The 19,866-nt window shown below is 37.3% G+C and overlaps 2 protein-coding genes across 4 annotated transcripts in view; both read right to left on the bottom strand.

Moving 5' to 3' along the window:
- gsk3ba (glycogen synthase kinase 3 beta, genome duplicate a) overlaps positions 1–11,772 on the bottom strand; it is a 95,688-nt gene extending 83,916 nt beyond the window's left edge. For all 3 annotated transcript variants that reach the window (XM_051708585.1, XM_051708587.1, XM_051708588.1), the window contains exon 1: positions 10,904–11,772. In XM_051708585.1, the coding sequence (XP_051564545.1) occupies positions 10,904–10,991 (88 nt within the window). In that variant the 5' untranslated portion in view covers positions 10,992–11,772. The remainder of the gene's footprint in view (positions 1–10,903) is intronic.
- Positions 11,773–16,814: 5,042 nt separating this feature from the next.
- The window catches only part of LOC127447037 (probable G-protein coupled receptor 156), a 28,434-nt gene continuing 25,382 nt past the window's right edge, over positions 16,815–19,866 (bottom strand). The window contains exon 10 of the mRNA XM_051708510.1: positions 16,815–19,201. Within this exon, the coding sequence (XP_051564470.1) occupies positions 17,912–19,201 (1,290 nt within the window). The 3' untranslated portion in view covers positions 16,815–17,911. The remainder of the gene's footprint in view (positions 19,202–19,866) is intronic.

Below are 19,866 nucleotides of genomic sequence, written 5' to 3'. Positions count from 1 at the left end.
TCTGTGTCAAAAGTCCAATTACACAAATACTAGTTTTGTTGGTTTTGAAATACATTGTCCAAAACTGCCATTTAAACTGTCATATAATTTGCTATAGCTTAACAAGTGAGCGCAATAAAATCATGCATTCAGATAAGGCTCAACTACATTATGAAGGTACACAGATTTTAACCAAAAGGTTGAGCTATGTTCTCAGGACAAGGGTATTTTTCATAAATATCAAGTCAGGACAAGTTGTCAATTTTATTGGAACAAGTTTGAGGTGTTTTTTTGTTTTTTTAACACAATCCCAATTCCAATTTTTGTTGGCCAAAACAATAGTTTGATATTTTTGCATTTAACATGTTTGCTGTTTTATGAGTTATTTTTGTTTTCATAATTGTTATACTTTTAAACCTTTCTAAAAGCCTAAAATAGACTGTTTAATGGCAGGTTGGATTGTGACAAAATATAGGTTGGGAAAATAAAATGTATCTTTTTTCCCTGGGCAATAATAGTGGCTCAGCAGCTTTTTGTAGCTAAGACTTTAGGGTTGATGTCTAAACAGAAATAAACTTTCAAAAATAAATCTGAGAAATATTCACTGGATTACCAAGTTGATAACTTGCCCTGGGGCCAGATTCACAAAGCGGTCTTAAGAAGAACATTTTTAACTACCATTTTCTTCTTAATGTCTAAACTTAAGGTGTTAAAAATATTTTGTATTCCGAAAATAAAAACCTCTTAACCTCTTATGATGGGTGGGTCATAAATTTTTTTTTAATTTAGCGCTAAAAGATGATGTATATATTATACAAACAATCTGCACACGCTATACACTGATCAGCCACAACATTAAAACCACCTGCCTAATATTGTGTAGGTCCCCCTTGTGCAGACAAAACAGCGCCAACCCACATCTCAGAATAGCATTCTGAGATGCTATTCTTCTCACCATAATTGTAAGTAGCAGTTATCTGAGCTACCGTAGACTTTGTCAGTTCAAACCTGTCTGGCCATTCTCTATTGAGCTGGATTGAGTATTTCTGTAACTGCTAATTTCCTGGGATTTTCATGCACAACAGTCTCTAGAATTTACTCAAAATGGTGCCAAAAACAAAAAACATCAAGTGAGCGGCAGTTCTGATGATGGAAACACCTTGTTGATGAGAGAGGTCAACAGAGAATGGCCAGACTGGTTCTACAAGTCTACAGTAACTCAGATAACCGCTCTGTACAATTGTGGTGAGAAAAATATAATCTCAGAATGCTATTCTAAGATGTGGGTTGGTGCTGTTTTGTCGGCATGAGGGGGACCTACACAATATTAGGCAGGTGGTTTTAGTGTTGTGGCTGATCGGTGTATGCCATTTGAAAGCTTAAATCCTCAGAAATCAACCTGTGGTGTCCATTTTTCAATCAAAACATTATAGCCGAAATACTACTTTAAAATGCATGAGAATCGCACATTTTATCATGAAAAATTTAATCTGCGTTACTTACATTTCATCTCCACTGGTTATGAACAGATCTGTAGAATCCCGGAAACACTGCCATAGATTTCAATGTAAGAATCCCCTTAATAAAAGGCATCCAAACATTTGATCCAAAACATCGGCAAAAAAGAAAAAACAACGATCTTCCTTTGTTTACAACCGTGTTACGTATAATCGATGTCCGTTTTTGATAAAATATGGATATATATATATATATATATATATATGCTTATTTTAGCGATCAAACTCGACGTCTCCTGTATTTTGTATAGAATAAGGAATACAATGACACCTCCCATTCCTCGATCGGTGATTCTCAGCCGGAGCTATCAATTAAGATCAAAGGGCTCAATGGCGTCTCCATACGGCCATCGGACACTTCCGTGGAATGAGCTGTCCAGTGGATCTCTTTTCCAATAGAATAACGCTTCCAAGGATACAGGGGTTGGCTTAAATTGGTTTATGTAAGTTGCTTCAGTGATGTCATTTGTTGTGATCTCAGTGTGTCTGCCCATAATGGCGGCGCCCTGGGCTCGCCATGCACACGGGTGTTTGGCACCCATACATATGGTTTTGCGACTTCTTTCGAGAGATTGATGTTAGATTAATACAACTCAAGTGTATTTGAGTATTTAAGAGAAAGTTGCTGTTTTGATAAGGAATAACCTCTAAAATTGCAGAAGCATCAGACCCATGCATTAGCTCAGATGGCTAACCCATGACCGCGAGAATATCACATGGCTGTAAAAATGTTATAATTGATCATTTTCACTGATTTTTGGTTTACTCATCTATGCATTGTAATCACACTTTATAAAGTTATTATCCTACTTATAGACTATTGTACATTTTATATAATGATGAAATAAAAACGTGTCTTCATATGTGTTTTGAGTGGTATTTGTGAAATATAATGTGCATATTAGCTTATTATGTATCTTGTACTGTAAATGTAAAACAATTAAATAAAATAAAAATACACCCAAAAATGACTTATGAAAATCCGCCTGGACCTATCTTTTCGAAAAAGCTCTGATTAAACTCTGTTTTGGGGACTATCACTCTCAAATTTTCACAATAGCATGGTGAGGCCTTTGGCTTTGACCTGGATTTGACTGTGCCCAAATGTCCAGTTTAATATATTTTCTCCTAAAAACATTTAATGGGAAAAAAAAATCGAAATTATTTCAAGTACATTTGAGCTTCTCTTGCCCTGATCCTGTAATATTTTAGTTAAATCTCACAATATACATGTATATCACCTTTACAAAAGATCAGGGTTAGGCTTCTAGGCCTATGGTTTCAAGAGACAGAGCTATATTTATTTTGGTTGGTCACTTTCCGCATTTTGACAAAAAATGTGGCTGGGAGTTATGAAAGCTCTTATCTTTTCTTAAGATTGTTCTTAAGAAAAACTTAAGAAGAATTCAAATTCTAGAAAAATCGCAACATCAATAATCAAATAAAATCAAATGTAAATAACATCTTAAAGTAAGGATAACCTCACAGTTGTCTTAAATCCCAAAAGGTAAGATGTTTAATGAATTTACTGGGTTTCAAATGTAATGTGTTCTATCAAGTTGAGTCGGAAATCGCAATCGGCTGTTTATTTAGAAATGTGATTTTTACCATGGCCATGAAGTGCAAAACAAACAAAAATCCAGAAACATTAAAAAAAAAAAATGATCGTGAGGTGCTTTCTACTTATAAATGTTACTAAATTAAGTGACATTTATTGTTAAGATTTACCAGTGTTGAAGTATTGAATTAGTTGTATTTGTCAAGGCAACCTTATGAGCAGGCAAGTATCAGACTATGTCAAAGCTTAAGCGAAAAAAATATGACATTACGAAAATATCTGAGAACTTCTTTTCAAGAACTGCACATAGGAACATTCTTACGAACTTCTTATAATTTATCCAACGAACATTTGTATTTTTTCTCCCATCCACCCACTCTCTCTCTCTTTCTCTCTCACCCACAGAATAGGAAGGCAGAGTGAGGCCCCTGGATGGAGGTTTCGCCTAAACAGTCGATGACGAAGCAGGTGGCTTAAACTTTGGCTACAACTACATACAGTATTTGTGGGGTAAAGATAAAATTATAACTACACTATTTATACTGTAAATAGCGAACAGCGAATGACAGCCAATGCCGTATGCCTTCCAGGGCCATTGCCAGTTTTACAGTATGCAAAAAGATACATCTATTTTCTTACATGAATACAACAATCAATCACAAACAGGCTAAAAAAAGAGGCACCCAAGACAATAACCAAACACACGGCTTTATGGTGTAAAATTAACGTTGTGTCCATTTACACAAGAATATGGTCGGTGTGCTGGCTTTTAAATGCTAAACATGGATCTCATTGTCCCTGTACAGCTGCCTTTTCCGGAAAACAAACTGAGAAGAGGGGGTTCTGGGGGGAAGAAACACATCCCACTTCAGAACCAGCTGCAACGGCCGACCACTAATGCAGTCTTTCTAGATCGGCTGCCAAGTCACGCTTGTATACGAGACAAACCGTAAGCATATCTCTTTTTGTGCAAGAGAAAAGAGCATACAAAAACGCACACAATGCCAAAGGTTTGAACACACTTGACTGAATATGTTTCTCATGATCTTAATTTTTTTATTTTTTTTATTTAGATGCTTATGCTTAAAGCCTTGAAATTAGTTTTATAGAAAAAAAAATTGCTAACAAACAATTTTCTTTACTAACTACAAATTTAAGTTACAAAAGATGAAATTGATGATTTGGACCAGACTGTAAAGGAAAAGCAGCCAACAAGTGCCCATCATATACTGTACATGGGAACTCATTCAGTAAAAAGCATCCTATGTGGTAACTCATGAAGTCAGTTGGAACTTGTGTGAAACTGACCAACATGATTACATGGTAAATCAACATATTTCTTCAGAATGTTTATGTATCCTGAAATCGACCCCATTCTGCCAAACTACTGAAAAGCATTACCGATAGCGTGTTGTGTGAACTTCTAAGACACAGGCTCTGGTCTTATGGAAACAAGGAAATAAACAATTAACAGTTTGCATTTTTAACTCTAAAATTTAATTTTTGATAGTTGGGTTTAGGGTTGGGGCTTGGGTAAGGGCATATGGTTGATAAAATATATCGTTCTGTTAACTGTATTTCATCCTTTACAATCAAAAACAACTTGTTTTACAACTCGCTTTTGGCGCCACTCTGTGGACATTTCACCTGGAAACTTGCGCTCATACGTTCATCAACACTTCCAGCTTTGGCCACTGGAGACAGTGGCTTAAATTTCAGTAAGCACACACCGATTTCAGCATTACAACTTTCAACCTACTCTCGCAGAATTCAGAGTGTGATCAGTCTGAATTAAATTACTGAGCATGCTCCAAGATTTGCTCTAAGCTTTGTTAGAGAGAGTAGCCTCAATGGAGAAGTACTACTAAGTAGTAATATAGTCAGGGTGCATGCAAAGTATTTTGTATGCTGAAAGGTATATGAGGAGTGCTTATTTAGTACATTACACTGAAATTTCACATTTGTGAGTACTGTTCAGAACCTACCTTGAAATATCTTTCCATTGCATTATAGGCATGTTCCAAAGTATTTCTAATAGTTTTAAAATTCCACATTCATCTTTTTGAAGGACACACCCATTTCCTAGCCCCTAAGTAATATCTGAGTCATATATTTCTTTCTTTCAAGCTATCACCAAAATGTATAGTCAATGAATCATTTGGTTTCAGTACATCTGTCCAAATAGAAACTCTGTGAAAAAACCTGTTGGATCATGTCTGTTACTAGACACTAGATGTATGACAACATCATTGGCTTCCAGCTTGTCTCATTCTCAAACCAGGTCGTTGGCCCCAAGAAAGCCCAGAGGAGGCACGGTGAAGCCCACAAGTGACAGTGGGAAAGCAACTGGCCCTGGCATGCACTAGCACGCCCTCATTTAGCCCGATAGTGGAGAAGGGCTAATGTAACAGTAAGAGTGAGAAGAAATTTCCATACAAGACTCTATTTTCTTACTGTAGAGTATTTTACTGGGTAAGGGTCAATTCCATTTCAGATCACCCAGTTCAAGAGGTATTCAATTAAAGCAATAAGCCACAAGAGGCTAAAACCCCCCATTACCATGATAAAACCACTGTAGCCATGGCCTCAAATGAATTATCGCCTTAATAAAACAACGGCAACAGCAATACAATAAAAGTAACATTTATTAATCTTGAAAATTGGAATAAACAATTATTCCACCAAGTAATGCAGTTGATTTGCCTAACTGAAAGTTGTATAAACAAGCAATGTAGCAGTGGCACATTCACATAGAATGTGTGGTCAAAGTGCCTTTATGAGTATTTTACGTAGGCTTTAAATATGGTTCATCCCATTAGAATTTAGAGTCTGAACAGCCCATTTTATAATCTGGTATTTAGCACAGGTTAAGATTTACAGTACTACACTTGAAAGGAGATTAATTTAACAAATCAAATTTTGATGTAGTTACTGAACTGAACCTTGTTCTTTAAAACATTTACTTAGCATTGCATAACCGCTCTTATTTGTTCAAGAGTTGACATTTGCACTGTAAAAATCTTTCATGCACAGTACAACTTGGTAGAGCTACGACTTCAAGGCACAGTTACTTCCTGTTGATGGTTTCAAGAGATTGAGAGACAAGGTCTCTTGTGATGTGTGAAACAAAGGCTTTTTAATCATACAAGGTGTGAGAACTTTTGTGGGTTCTCTGAATGAATGGCTTGCCATCAAAAGGAGCTGCAGTAAACTTCCTGAACCACAGTCAATCACTCGAAAATAGCATACTGCATACATCCTCCCCCCGAGGAACAAAGTGCCAACATAAGCTATAGCATAAGTTGTCCATATATTGTGGCATGAACTCAACAATGTACATGATTCTACTGTTGAATAATACAATAGGCCACATAATTAGCCAATTTTCAAAACTTCTAATTTATTATTTCATTTTCGGTTTTTACTCAACCAAAGTTTCAAACAACAAAATTTTGTCGTCCTTTACTGGTCTTGAGGTCGTTTTGACCCTGCATTATTTTCTTGAAAGTATAAATCCCCATCTACTTTCCTTGTATGGAAAATAGAGGCTCTATACTGCCTAATATTTCCTTTTGGGTTTCACAAAATATGAAGGCGAGGGAATTAAGACAAAATTTCCATTTTTGGGTGAACTACTCCTTACCAGTGTTACTAAAATGTTACAATTCGTCTCCATTTATCAAGTCTATATATAGGTCAAGTCATAATACTATTTTGAGTTACTAATATTTTGTGAACCTAATCAATATCCAGATATAATACAGAGAAAATCCACTTCTATACTGGCCATGGACAGCCCATCACGAGTGGAATGCTACTTGTGATTGCAAAGGAAGCAATGAATGTACATGCAAGGAGTTGTGCTGAGGGTGCAGGAAAGCTTCCACACATCCACAGAAGCTGACAGAGGCAGATGATAATGGAGTGGGGTGAAAGGTGACACCTGCCTTAGCCAATCGACAGTGAGAGAGAAAGAGAGAGAGAGAGAGAGTAAAAAAGAAAGAGAGTGTTTTAAGACAGCAGAAAATCAACTCTGATTATTGGAATGAACACATCTGATCATTACATTGCTTAACAATAGAGAACTGAATGTATGGCACAGAACAAGATTGAAAAATAAAGATGACAAAGGCAGAAAGAGAAGGCTTGAGCAGGGAGTCCGACCCATTTTTATGGATGGGCTTTTACTTGTTCTGCGAAAGAATATGTTCTTTGATCTCATGCCTTACATGAAAAATACAACAATGCATCCCAAAATAACATAGTAATGTAACACTGTGAATGAACAAAAATAACTTCTACTCTGTACCTACTTTCCAAGAAAATAAATGTGAATGGACACATTGCATTTTTTTACTATGACAGAAAGAAGGCGAAAAAGGCATCTGTCTGAAATCAGATTGCACGGCTGTAGAATCATATCAATAATAACATCCATCATATAAATGTTAAAGCATCTACTGAGACAAAGTAAAATTGCCATTTACTTCGTTACTGATGATTCCTGCTTGTGACTAATATTTTTTGGTCAAATGTGAATTTCAAGAAATGTGTCCTTTTCTGCATATCGCTGCCCCCTTCCGCATATCGCGGCGCCGTTTTGTGGCGCGTTCTGCATAACACGATGGCCCCTGCAACCCCATTTCGCGGCCAGCCCACCGGGAAAAGTCCCAGTTCTCCCAATGGCCAGTCCGCCACTGCCTCTATCTGGGTGGCGGAGGACGAATCTCAGTTGCCTCTGCGTCAGAGACCGTCAATCTGTGCATTTTTTCATGCGGCTTGTTGAGCGATTTACCACGGAGAGGTAGTGCACACACTACCTCGGCATCCACACACAACTCACCACGCGCCCCACCATTATAGCGATCACGAGGAGGTTACCCCATGTGACTCTACCCTCCCTAGCAACCAGGCCGATTTGGTTACTTAGGAGACCTGACTGGAGTCACTCATTACATCCTGGATTCGAACTCTCACCTCCAGGGGTGGTAGTCTACCCAGGCCCCACAAAACATAATCTTTAAACTTCAAATCATCATTACAGACTCTCCTCTATGGTTATGCTTAGATATGGAATTTGGGTTAGGGCATACAATTAATAAGCATGTACACAACTTCTGACACACGGAACTTTCGCTTACTTCCGCATAACACATCCAGGTATTTGCACGTCTAAAATTCATACTAATTAATACGAATACTCAATTTCATAGCATTTCACCAACTTCTCATGAGAATGGGTTGGTATACTGTACTTCATTTGACAGTGCACGCATATGCAAGTGGTTGGCGCATGCACGCTACGACTGCAATGAGAGAATGGACTGTTTCCCTTTAGGAGTTTCGACCTATAAAAACCCATTCCTTCAGAAGCAAGTTGTACAAATGCAGGTATCTCTGACCTCCTCAGACAAGCGTTCTTGATGTGTACATCCACTGTTGTTGTTTTTTGAATAATGAGCCATTTCTGTAGTAAATTTAGAGTAAATATTGTAAAAATTTAACACAAATAAACATTCAGGCATTATGCAAGAAAAGATTAGGGCAGTGTTTCCCAACCATTGTGCCGTGGCATTCTAGTGTGCCGTGAAAAATTGTCAGGTGTGCCGTGGAAAATTATCAAATTCCACAAAATAAATAAATGTATGAAAAAAAAAATTATAATTTCAGGGATCCAAACTCCTCACCTTTCTGAGAAATTCGCCGTTTTGAAACCATAATTGGTCACTTTTGTGATTGTGAAGAGCAATGATTAATGTGCAAAACTGACTGATATTTATACACGTTAAGGGTCTTTCACATGACTCGTGTCACCGCTGCAAAATACACTGAAGTCTATGATGTGACGCCACTTTACACCAAAGTGTTTTTCACACACAAGTTTTTGCTTCACCAATAATGTCTTTGAGATTACCAAGCAACAAGAAATATTTAAAAACTGTCCAAATTTGTGAAGAGACATTGAATGTCTCTTTTAATTAAATATTACCTTATCGTTTACGAATATCAGATTAAGCTTTTTTATGTGGCAATCTCGTAAAATCGCCCCTCTCTGACGCTTTCTGCAACTCTTATCATGTGGAGGGCAATGCGGCGCTTGACGTTGGCGTTGAACAGAGTGTTGATGCCTTGACTCAACTCATGTGAAATGTGCTTTACAATGATGAAAGAACATTATTGAAACTCAAAATTATTATTATTTGTCTGTTATTGTGGTCTTTTCTGATAACAGCTATGCTCAGCAGTTTAAATAGGCTACTGTTGGAAAATGATACCGTAGATCTGATTTGTGTTTATAATTCTTATACTGAAGTCAGTAGATTTGTAGCCATGCAAGTTTTAATAAAGGAGAATGTAAGGATGCTATTGAAACTCACTATTATTAGACTATTATTGTTGTCTTTTTGGATGAAAAATAATGCTCAGACTGAAGGAAGACTATAGATCTGCTTTGTTCTTTTAATGCTTAAACACTATAAAGTCTCTTTGTAGATTTCAGTCATGAACGACTCAAAATGATTCACTGACTCACTCATAGCACATAAGATGCTCATTTGTCGCCACCTAGTGACATAATCCAGAAGGGGTCACTGAACTAATTAGTTAATAAAATTGAATAAATTTGTGAAACAGAAGCAAGCCTCACCAAAATACTCTTTATTTTGCAGCTAATTCTGCACAATTGCAAACTTGAATAAACTTGAATCACTAAAATAGGAATTGGTGCTTTTAGCTTATTCAACAAAAAAAAAAATCCCCAGACAAAATGTACGTGGACCAGTGATTGTCTTACCTTTTTCGCTACACATGAGTTTGCATCCCTGTAATTTGTTGTGGCATTGCACGAACAAATCTACAAATTAGAAAAGAAGCAAATTTGTTGTTTTTTCATTACCGACTTAGCGCTCTTGCCACCTGTGACCTCACACAGCGTAGCCTGCCTATATTACCTTTTTTTCTTTTTTTTTTTAATTAAATTTTTTTTTTTTTTTTTTTTGCATAGCCTAATTTCAAACACTACAAGTAAACATGCTACTAAGACGAACAGAAAACATGGACAAGTTCTTGAAAAGGAAAAATATTGACGATGGTTAGCCTATGTGGGATAGTGGTGTGCCGTAGAATTTTTTACTCCTAAGAAGTGTGCCGTGGCAGAAAAAAGTTGGGAAACACTGGGTTAGGGGACTGAGAATTGGTTGTGCCCATTCGCGAGAGTGACGATATCCCATTTTATCAACCAAACACTGTCTGCGCATACTGCTGTATTACCATATTTCACATTGTATGTCAGTGCTTAAAACTTAGCTTTTTTATCAAAAGACAGGAAAAAGCAGAGAGTAATCTTATATCATAATTTTATGCCAGTAACTAGTCTTCCATAAATTGCGTAATGGGCCGCAGGCGTCAACAACTGCCAAGACTACACAAGTATACTTTAAACCCATATTATTACGATTTACACAGACCCATATGATTTTGATACAAAGTTAAGAATGGATCACATGACATGCAAAATGCCTAAAATACATCTCCATACTGATTCGGCAGTGATTCTGTCAACTGTACTTTCAATACCTACCTGATAATACAATGCTAAATAAAACAATTGTTAAAAAACAAAACAAAAAAACAAAAATCACCCGCCACCAGCCTGGTCTGAATCAGTGCCAGTCATTGCAAGCACAGTAAGTTCAGCAGTGGGGTAAAGAAGCACGCTGACCGACTAATAAATGGGGCACTTCATATTTCAAGAAAAGGTGACACTTGAAAGCACGACCGACCAGGTAAATCGGCGGCTCAGAAAACCAAAGGCACGAATACCCTCCCGGTATCCGAAAATCATACTTACTGCTGACTTTCATGCTGCCAAAAGCCGACGGCTGCGGCACTGGCTTGCAGCTTTCTGCGAACGAGGTGGTTCTAGGCCGACCGGACATTTTCCAATCCGATTTCCCACGCGTCTCTCAAAGTAAAATGCGTTTATTTGCCTTGTGAACGAACCCGTTTCGACCCACCGGAAACCAGTTTATCTCTGACTGAAATAATGAGGAAAATGTGGGAAAGCAACTGGGCTGTCCGGATCCCTTCTCGGTCGTTTTCGTCAGTAAGTTCTCAACCTTCTACTGTCCACCGACAGTCTCGCTTTCAGATCATTTTCCTCTCGGTCGTTTTTCTACGACTATTCGTATTATTTTCAGTGAGTAAATCTTAAATACATTTGGTCAATCAAAGTGGTCATGAAATTGGCCTTTTCCCAGTTTCCCTCGAACAAAACCCCGATCCTCGTTTCTCTCTCTTTCTCTCTGTCCGAAACAGAGATTTACACAATGAACACAGTCGGTGACTAATATACCATCAAACCGCTGAGAAACCAGGGTGGTTTTTAATCACAACCATACAGTATTTTTCATATACTTAAGTGGATACTCAACGATCCAATAGCACCAGCCATGGCGGCTTCCTTGCTCGAACCAACGAGACGAATGAGAATTTTCCAATTGCCCAATTTAAAAACTGATATCCTCCGATGCACTTAACTCCATGCACACAGATCACGGAATAAGAAATCCAATGTACACACGGTTAGCTTCGCGAAACTAGCCAATGGTGCGGTTCCGAACGGAAAAGGTGATTAGAATCCCAAAGGCAATTCAGAAATTTCCTTTTTTTTATGCCTTCTCCGTCGGACTGTGCTCGTTCTCTTTGTCACTCCGACCGGTGAACGTAAACTGCGTCAAGTACGCAATGTTGGCAATGAGGTTGAATGAGACCACGGATGGGGTTACGCCAAATCGCGGCATCAGGAATCGGAAAATGTGCACGCGCAGGAAGTCCTGGGGACGTCGGAGCCAGCCAATCCAACGCCTTTCCTTGTAGATGGGCGGGGCAACGGTGAGCCTCGTAGCCAATAGAATGTACGTGGCCACAGAACACATGGTGTAATTTGCCAATCTGTCAGTGTGCTGCTGCTATGGATGAAAGTCGAAAGTCGAAAATGGGCGGGGACGTAGAAAGTTTGATTGTTTAACCATCCAATAAGCTTAACCGATGAAAGAAAACAATCCAATCCCGGAGCAGCTTCAGAGGAGCAAACGTTTGTTGGTCCATTTTTTATTATAATCATGTAATTACCTCATCATTAAAGTGTAATGTTGTTGTATATATTTTATACATGTTATATTTAGTTTTCTTTCTCCCCCCTTTTTTTTTTTTTTTTTGTCCAGAATATTCTTAGTTCAGCTAGGCTGTCGCTAGATTGGCCATATACAAGACAAAATGTAATGACTAAATCAGCATGAAGTGCATTTTACAGTGTCCATAAGCTAGGTAATGTAGGAGCGTCACAGTGCTAAAACAGCAGAATTACTCTGAACTCTTTAGTTAAAACAAAACAGCTATGTCATTTGCAAGTAAGCATATGTTTCTCCTTTACATGCAAGCAGTGCCTGCCCCCCCCCCCCAATCTACGCCCTTACGCCCTTGGATGAATCATAAAATCTACACTGCCAGATTGGTCCAGACATGAAGTAACAAGCATATGGGTTACATTTACAGACTGTGCATTTGGTCTTATAGAAAAATGAACATCTGACTGCTACAGCTGTCTCTGTAATCCTTCTCATTAAAAGATATGTTTGTCCTAATTTCAATACTGGAATCCTTAACCCAAAACTCGCACATTATACTGCACCCATCATGTTGGCCTTGCCCTTTGATCCATGTGTTATTTTGACCTACTCAACCACAAAAACAATTTACTTGGATGTTGTTAAACAAGTACTATTTAACCATGAGGACAAACGTCCTTGGTACCTACAGCATTTGAAAAGAGCTGCCCGGCTCACAGTTTTCTGACATTTTATTTTTCTCTCAGGTTTTCGATTCTGCTGGCAGAAAATGCATGTTTAGATGCAGGGATGAACATAATGTGGACATGTTTCGGCTGAAAATGTTTGCACAATCCTAAAATGGGCTTACATAACATGCTAAATAATTACTTGTTTACATTTTGTAGACTGGAACCACAGATTCGTCCCATCCCCTAGCAATCTACATTATTGTGGTTGAGATCAGTGCATGTTACATATGTAACCAATGCACTATACATACTGTGAGTTATGTTTCACAATATATGTACATAATTTCTGTTGCAACCACTTTTTTCTGTGTTTTTAAAAGTGGGTCTTGTTGCTTTGAGCACATTTTACAAATTGTGATGTTTTACAATGAGCACTTAATCTACAATAGAACAAGTGATGTCTAAGTAATGTAAGTTGCTGTTTTCTTTTTACCTTAATGCAAAGACTTCCTTGGGCAAGTGTATGTGTATTTACGCAGACACACACACAAATGTGTTTACACTTATACATGCATTAACTACACATAAGCACACAAATGTCATTACTAAGTCTGCATTCATCTTTCCCTTTTAGTATGCCATCTGATTGACCATCATTTTGTTAATGTATTTGTAGGTGCTCATTGCTTAATAAGAGTGGTTAAAAAAAAACGTTGCTCACAAGAACTGAGAAAGCACGGTATGTTTACAAAAGGGACACAGAGACATAAACACACACGCACACACAAACAAAATATTTACACAAATGCAATATATGCAAAAACAATTCATGTCCAAAAACACTGTTTGAACAGAGACAAGAAAATAACATTAAGGTTTAGAAATTAAGTTTTTTAGTCATCCTCCTTATAGTATAAATAAGATAAATAAGGGGATTAAGGGACGAACAAATATATAATAATAGCCTTGGTAAACATACTAATATCTCATAAAATAGCTTGGAACACATAAAAAAGAAGGCTTGTCTAAAATAAATAGAAAATATACAACAACAACTACAACAACCAAAAAAAATAAAAAATAAAAAATAAAAATCATTCAAACATGCAAAAGCATTCTTAAGAAAATAAATAAAAATAAAAGAAAATAAAAGAAAATCAGTACATTCAAATCAGTATACTCAACAGGTCTAATAATTTTGGAATGTGTTATTGTTATAAATAAAAGTACTTATGTAAGTACAGTACTTTAAGTACTTCATATTTATAATGTTGTAATATTAATAAAGTTTTAACAATTGGACATTTTAAATAATTGAATCACAGGACTGTAAGAGTAATTGCAACATTGCACAGTAGTTACAATTCCACACGACACAAAGTGCAGTAAAAGCTAACTTCAAAGCTGATTGCTTTTGTGTGTTGATTATTTCTTTTTGGACAATATTTGCATTTTGTTCCATCTTATCTTACCCCTCATTTAGGGCGCACAGTGTTTCTGATTATTGTAAATACATGTAAATATGAATCATAAATCACTAATTATAGTATTGTAAGTCATCAGTGTAACAATATTAAATTTACTATTAAATTATTGTAATGCATAAAAAGTAAATGGACATTCCAGAAACTTTATGAAAACATTATAAATAGCTTTCTTGAAGAATGAAGAGTAAATAGCTGTGCCACCTGCTTTGTACTATTTTTGGGAGTAGTATACACCCCCCTAGAGCAGCAGATACTCTGGGAGTGGTGATTACTGCTTTTGGAAAAGGTCATGAGGCATCAGTGTATTACTCCCTACTAATTCAGAGTCTTGGGGACGGAGCTTCAACTTCTCTCAAGAGATTATGGGAGAAAGATTTAAACTTGGTATTAGAGGAAGGCGTGTGGGCTAGGATTCTAAAAAATGTCAAGTCTACATCTAGAGATGCAAGTGTGCGCCTTATGCGATTTAATATTTTACATCGATTCTATTGGACCCCCTCTAGATTGTATGGGCTTGGTCTTAAAGACACACCTTCCTGCTGGCGATGCCAATCAGAGGATTTTTGGTGGTGTGTTAAGATTCAAGAATTTTGGTTGAGGGTTCAGAGTTTTATGCGTGACGTATTGGGCACTCAAATTTATTTTTGCCCCAGACTCTGTATTTTAGGTGATGGAGTGGTCATTAATATAGGGGATAAATGCATAAAAAATTGGGTCCTAGCAAGTGTTATGATCGGCAGTCAGATCATTCTGAGGGGATGGAAGTGGGCTGGAGCACCCTCATTTCAAGAGAGGTGCACAGAGATGGGAAGGGTAGCGGCATTCGAGCTGATGTCATGTAGAAGGCTAGGAAACTTAGATTTGTTCAATAAAAAATGGGGCTGCTATTTGGCCTTTTTGGAGGGCTCTCGGGGAGGGGCAGTGGAGAGAGAAGTGCAATTTTAAATGTGTGTGATTATTATTAATTTATATATATATATATATATATACAGGGTTGGGGAATAACGGAATACATGTAACGGGATTAAATGTTTAAAATACAGAATATAAGTAACTATATTCCATCACAATTACAATTTAAATCATTGGTAATTACAATACAGTTACATTCAAAAAGTATTTTGATTACTGAAGAGATTACTTTGCATTTTATTGTCATTTGTTTCATTTAATATTTAGTCCTTTCAGATGAAAAACATTTATACATATAAATGATGCGATCCAAAGTGCATTTGAACAGCAGTGAAACACTTTCTTAGGATGTGTTACATTCATACGAGCAGACAGAGAAATACGTTTGAAGTCAGTTTGGAGCAGAAGAAATAGAAATAAACCTTGTGTAAATTGTCAGTTTTACGCTAAGCTAAAATGCTATTTCTAGCCATTTTACATGCACACGTTACCAGGCAAGATCATATTTTTTATCAAGAAAATTCATGTTGGATCATAATTTCTTTTTTTCTAGTAAGATCTTTGATATTAGGGCAAAAATCATATTCTTGATAGTAATTTTTTTTATTGTTTTCCTGTAAAAATATCTAAAAATCCTTAAAACAAGATCAATTAGATTGAGCTTGTTTTAGAAACAACACTACATAAGATATTTAGGTTTTTCAGAGAATGTATTTTTAACATGTGTATTTTGTCTTACTGTACTGGCAGAGTTTTTATAGTCAAAACAAGTGAAAAAATCTACCAGTGCTGAAGAAGTAATCCAAAGTATTTAGAATACATTACTGACCTTGAGTAATCTAACGGAATACGTTACACATTATATTTTACAGCATGTATTCTGTAATCTGTAGTGGAATACATTTAAAAAGTAACCCTCCCACCCTTGTATATATATATATATATATATATATATATATATATATATATATATATATATATATATATATACAAAGGTTTTGAAACACTTACTCATTCTTTATTATAATTTTTTTGAATAATAGTTAAGTTATCAAAACTATGGAATAACATAAATGGAACTATGGGAATTATGTTGTGACTAAACAAAATCCAAAGTAAATCAAAACTGTGTTATATTTTAGCATCTTCAAAGTAGTCACCCTTTGCCTAGAATTTGCAGACATGCACTCTTGACATTTTCTCAACCAACTTCTTGAGGTATCACCCTGGGATGATATATATATATACTCTCTTTTTTTTCTTTTTCTTTTTTTCTTTTTTATTTTTTTGTGTGTGTAACTCAAGTTGTGACCACAGGGATATTTGTTGAGGGTCAGGGTGGGATTGGGAGGGGGGAAAGGGAATAATGGGGGTTATAGTTTATTCTATGAATATATGTTTTGCTTTTCTGTTTCAAGTGTGTGAATCAATAAAAAGTGTTAATCGGAAAAAAAAGAATGAAGAGTAAACATATATCTTTTTTAAACAAACCAAAAAGGAAAGACCAAAGATGATCTTGGTATTTGCTTACTCTCACACTCCGAAAAAGTTTTTTTGCTTATTTTTATTTAGCTTTGCAAATCAGAAGAAGTCAGCAACACCACAATGTCATTACATTATGACCCAGTACATTATGGGTAATCATAAAATTTGCCAGCCAAACTGCCAATTATACAGTATTAAGAGAGCGGATGTAGAGGTGTTGCAACCCAACACCACAAGCACCTCATACACAATGATAGACCGACCTTATGTACAATTTGATGGTTAAAAGTGAATTAGAACAGTAAAAGTAGTTGCAGCTCAGTTCTAGCTTGTTCAAAGTGGCAATGTTAATCAAGAATATTCTATTGCTTTTTCACTCATAAACACATTTTGCATTGTTGTAGTTATTTACAGAAATTGGTCAATGACAAATGAGGATATCCAAAATGGTGAAAATCTAGTTTAAAACGCATGTGCCATGTTCTTAGAAATGTCTCTGTATCTAATCTTTGTACTCATGTTGGTTCTAATTCGTCCAAAAAATATTGAGGTGGTGTAACCATCCAGTAAAAAATATATAATTTCACAAAAGTTTTTAAATATTAAGTCAAATATTAATAATAAAACAATTAAATAATTAAAACAAAACTGCTTCACTTATTCTTTAAAACAATAAATATTATGCCAAACTACTAACTAATAAGGTTGTTGTTTTTTTGTTTTTAGAATTTTAGACTTTTTATTATTATTATTATTATTTTCTTTATTGGAGTTCTAAACATAATTTTGGGAGGAGCAGGTTCATCTAATTTCTAAGTCATCACTAGAGTATATAAGGCTCGCATACCTCTCCCCAGCGTCAATTCTTCCGGCATCCCTCTTCCACCCCATCTTCACCTTCATTTTACACTGTCTTTGTGTACATTATTTTCAGCATTATCTTCACATAGTTCGGGGGAAATCTTGGAGTGCGAGTTGTGTCTCTCACTCGGAGTCCTCCATTGGGGACAACAAGCCAAACCAGTTTAACCATTTATCTTTACCTCAAGATTATATGAACACGCAAATTCATGAATCGCAATCTACGGACAGTTATACCACCTAGACATTTTATACTTTAAGCACCACAAATAATATCAAAATTATTTTTAATTCAGAAATTCACTTCATCTGTTCAAACAAAGGTTGGTTTTAGGTCCACTTTAAAGTTCACTACAGGTTGTGCTGAGTGGCAGAACCCTCCATCCTCACTGTCAGAGCTCTCTGATGTGAGACTGTCTGTGGAGTCATATGGGTGATGTCGACAGGCCCCGCAGTAAGGCCGGTGGTAGTAACAGTAGCCCTCTGAGCTGCTGGAGTCTGAGTCTGAGTAGTCATATGGCTCATTCAACGTATTAACCCCCTCCATCAGCCCAGCTGAGGCAGGCTGAGGAACCTGTTCCGTAAAAGGAGTAATAGAACATTTGCGAGAAGACAATTCCCAACTGTCCTGTCTGGAGCGACTTCTTCTTGGTCGAAGTCCTGGACCCAAGTCCTGTCTTGGAGGGTTGGTAGGACTTTTGGGGTGATTAGGATCTGGAAGTGCTGATGCTCTTCTATGTCCTGGAGGTCTGGAGCCTGGAAAATAGTAAGGAGGAGGTCCCCCTCTAGAGGAGTAAAATGGAGGTCTGCGTTTCCGCATGAGACAGGGTGAGATGGTGGGGAAGTAGAATTGTAGGGGTGATCGAGGAGAGAGCGAAGAAAGAGCAGAGTTAAGATGTTCATGATCTGGATTGATAGGAGGTCTCCACACCCGGTCAGGTGATCTGAGAGAGCTGCTTACAGCGTCCACGCTCAGGTCCTGCAGGATCTCCACCAGTTGGTCATTCCTTATAAAGCCCTGTCGTCCTGCTGTTGACACAGCAGTATGTTCTAATGTGGTTGATGTATCAACCTGAGCTGAACTAGACCAAGCAGGATTCAGTGGAGAGGAACCCTGCTCTAATTTGCCCTGACCCATAGGTTTCTCCAAAGTCACGGTTACTGCTCCAAGACCGTCTGAGATACTTGTAGAGTTTCTGATGCTGTTACCCTTCAAACTCACAGAATCAGACCTCCGACAGTTAACCTGAGAGGCCTCATCTGGAGGCGGTGGAGGCCTTAGTTGTGGGGTAGATGGAGAAACATCTGCAGCTTTTGGGCTTTCAGGGGATGTTTGTAGTGAGGTAATGAGAGAAGGAAGTGGTGGAGGAAGTATGTAGGGAGGTGGAGATACAGTGGGAGCTACTTCTGAGTATTTTGTTAGGAGAGGGGTTGGAGGAGAATTGGGAAATACTACTGTGGTTTGGGTTGAAGTGGAGTTGAGGTTTGTGTTGGAGGAGTCCATTTCAACCTCATCCAAGGGGTGGTTGACGGTCATCAGTTTGAGCAGTTTGTCCTTGGCATTGTTCACTTGTTCCTGCAGGCTGTCAATAATGGCATTCTTCTGCAATTTGGAGGACACACAGGGAAACAAATCACCATAATCATGAACTGTATGTCATTATCTTGAATAGCTCAGTTCACTATGTAGGTGTACAGATTCAGCTATCCATTCATCTGTCCGTCCATCCGTCCGTCTATCACTTTCTTATCTATCTATCTATCTATTTATCTATCTATCTATCTATCTATCTATCTATCTATCTATCTATCTATCTATCTATCTATCTATCTCTCTTTCTTTTCTATCTATCTGTCTGTCTGTCCGTCCGTCCGTCCATCCATCCATCCATCCTGTCTGTCTAGTAGCAATGCCCTATACCAGGGGTCGGGAACCTATGGCTCGTGAGCCACAAGTGGCTCTTTGTTAAAAATCAAGTGGCTCACCGGGTGTCTCACCATTCACCAACACATGATCATTTAAAACTTTAATTAATATAATTTTATTAATATAAATCATTTTCCTGCAGAAAGTGTGGGTGCAGTTGCAAAGCTTGAAGTCAATGACTTGGTTTTGATTTCCTTTCTCCCGAATTTGTCATACAGCCTTCTCCTGGTGAACGAGGTTTGAAATTAACACCTGCCAAATGTGGATTTTTCAAGCGCAATGGCGGGTAATTTTACTGATGTATAAGCCACTGTGGAGGGTGACCTGTAAGACTTCTCGGA

This window comes from Myxocyprinus asiaticus, chromosome 10, assembly GCF_019703515.2.
Source record: "Myxocyprinus asiaticus isolate MX2 ecotype Aquarium Trade chromosome 10, UBuf_Myxa_2, whole genome shotgun sequence".
NCBI classification, from domain to species: domain Eukaryota; kingdom Metazoa; phylum Chordata; class Actinopteri; order Cypriniformes; family Catostomidae; genus Myxocyprinus; species Myxocyprinus asiaticus.
This window is presented reverse-complemented; position numbering and strand designations above follow the sequence as displayed.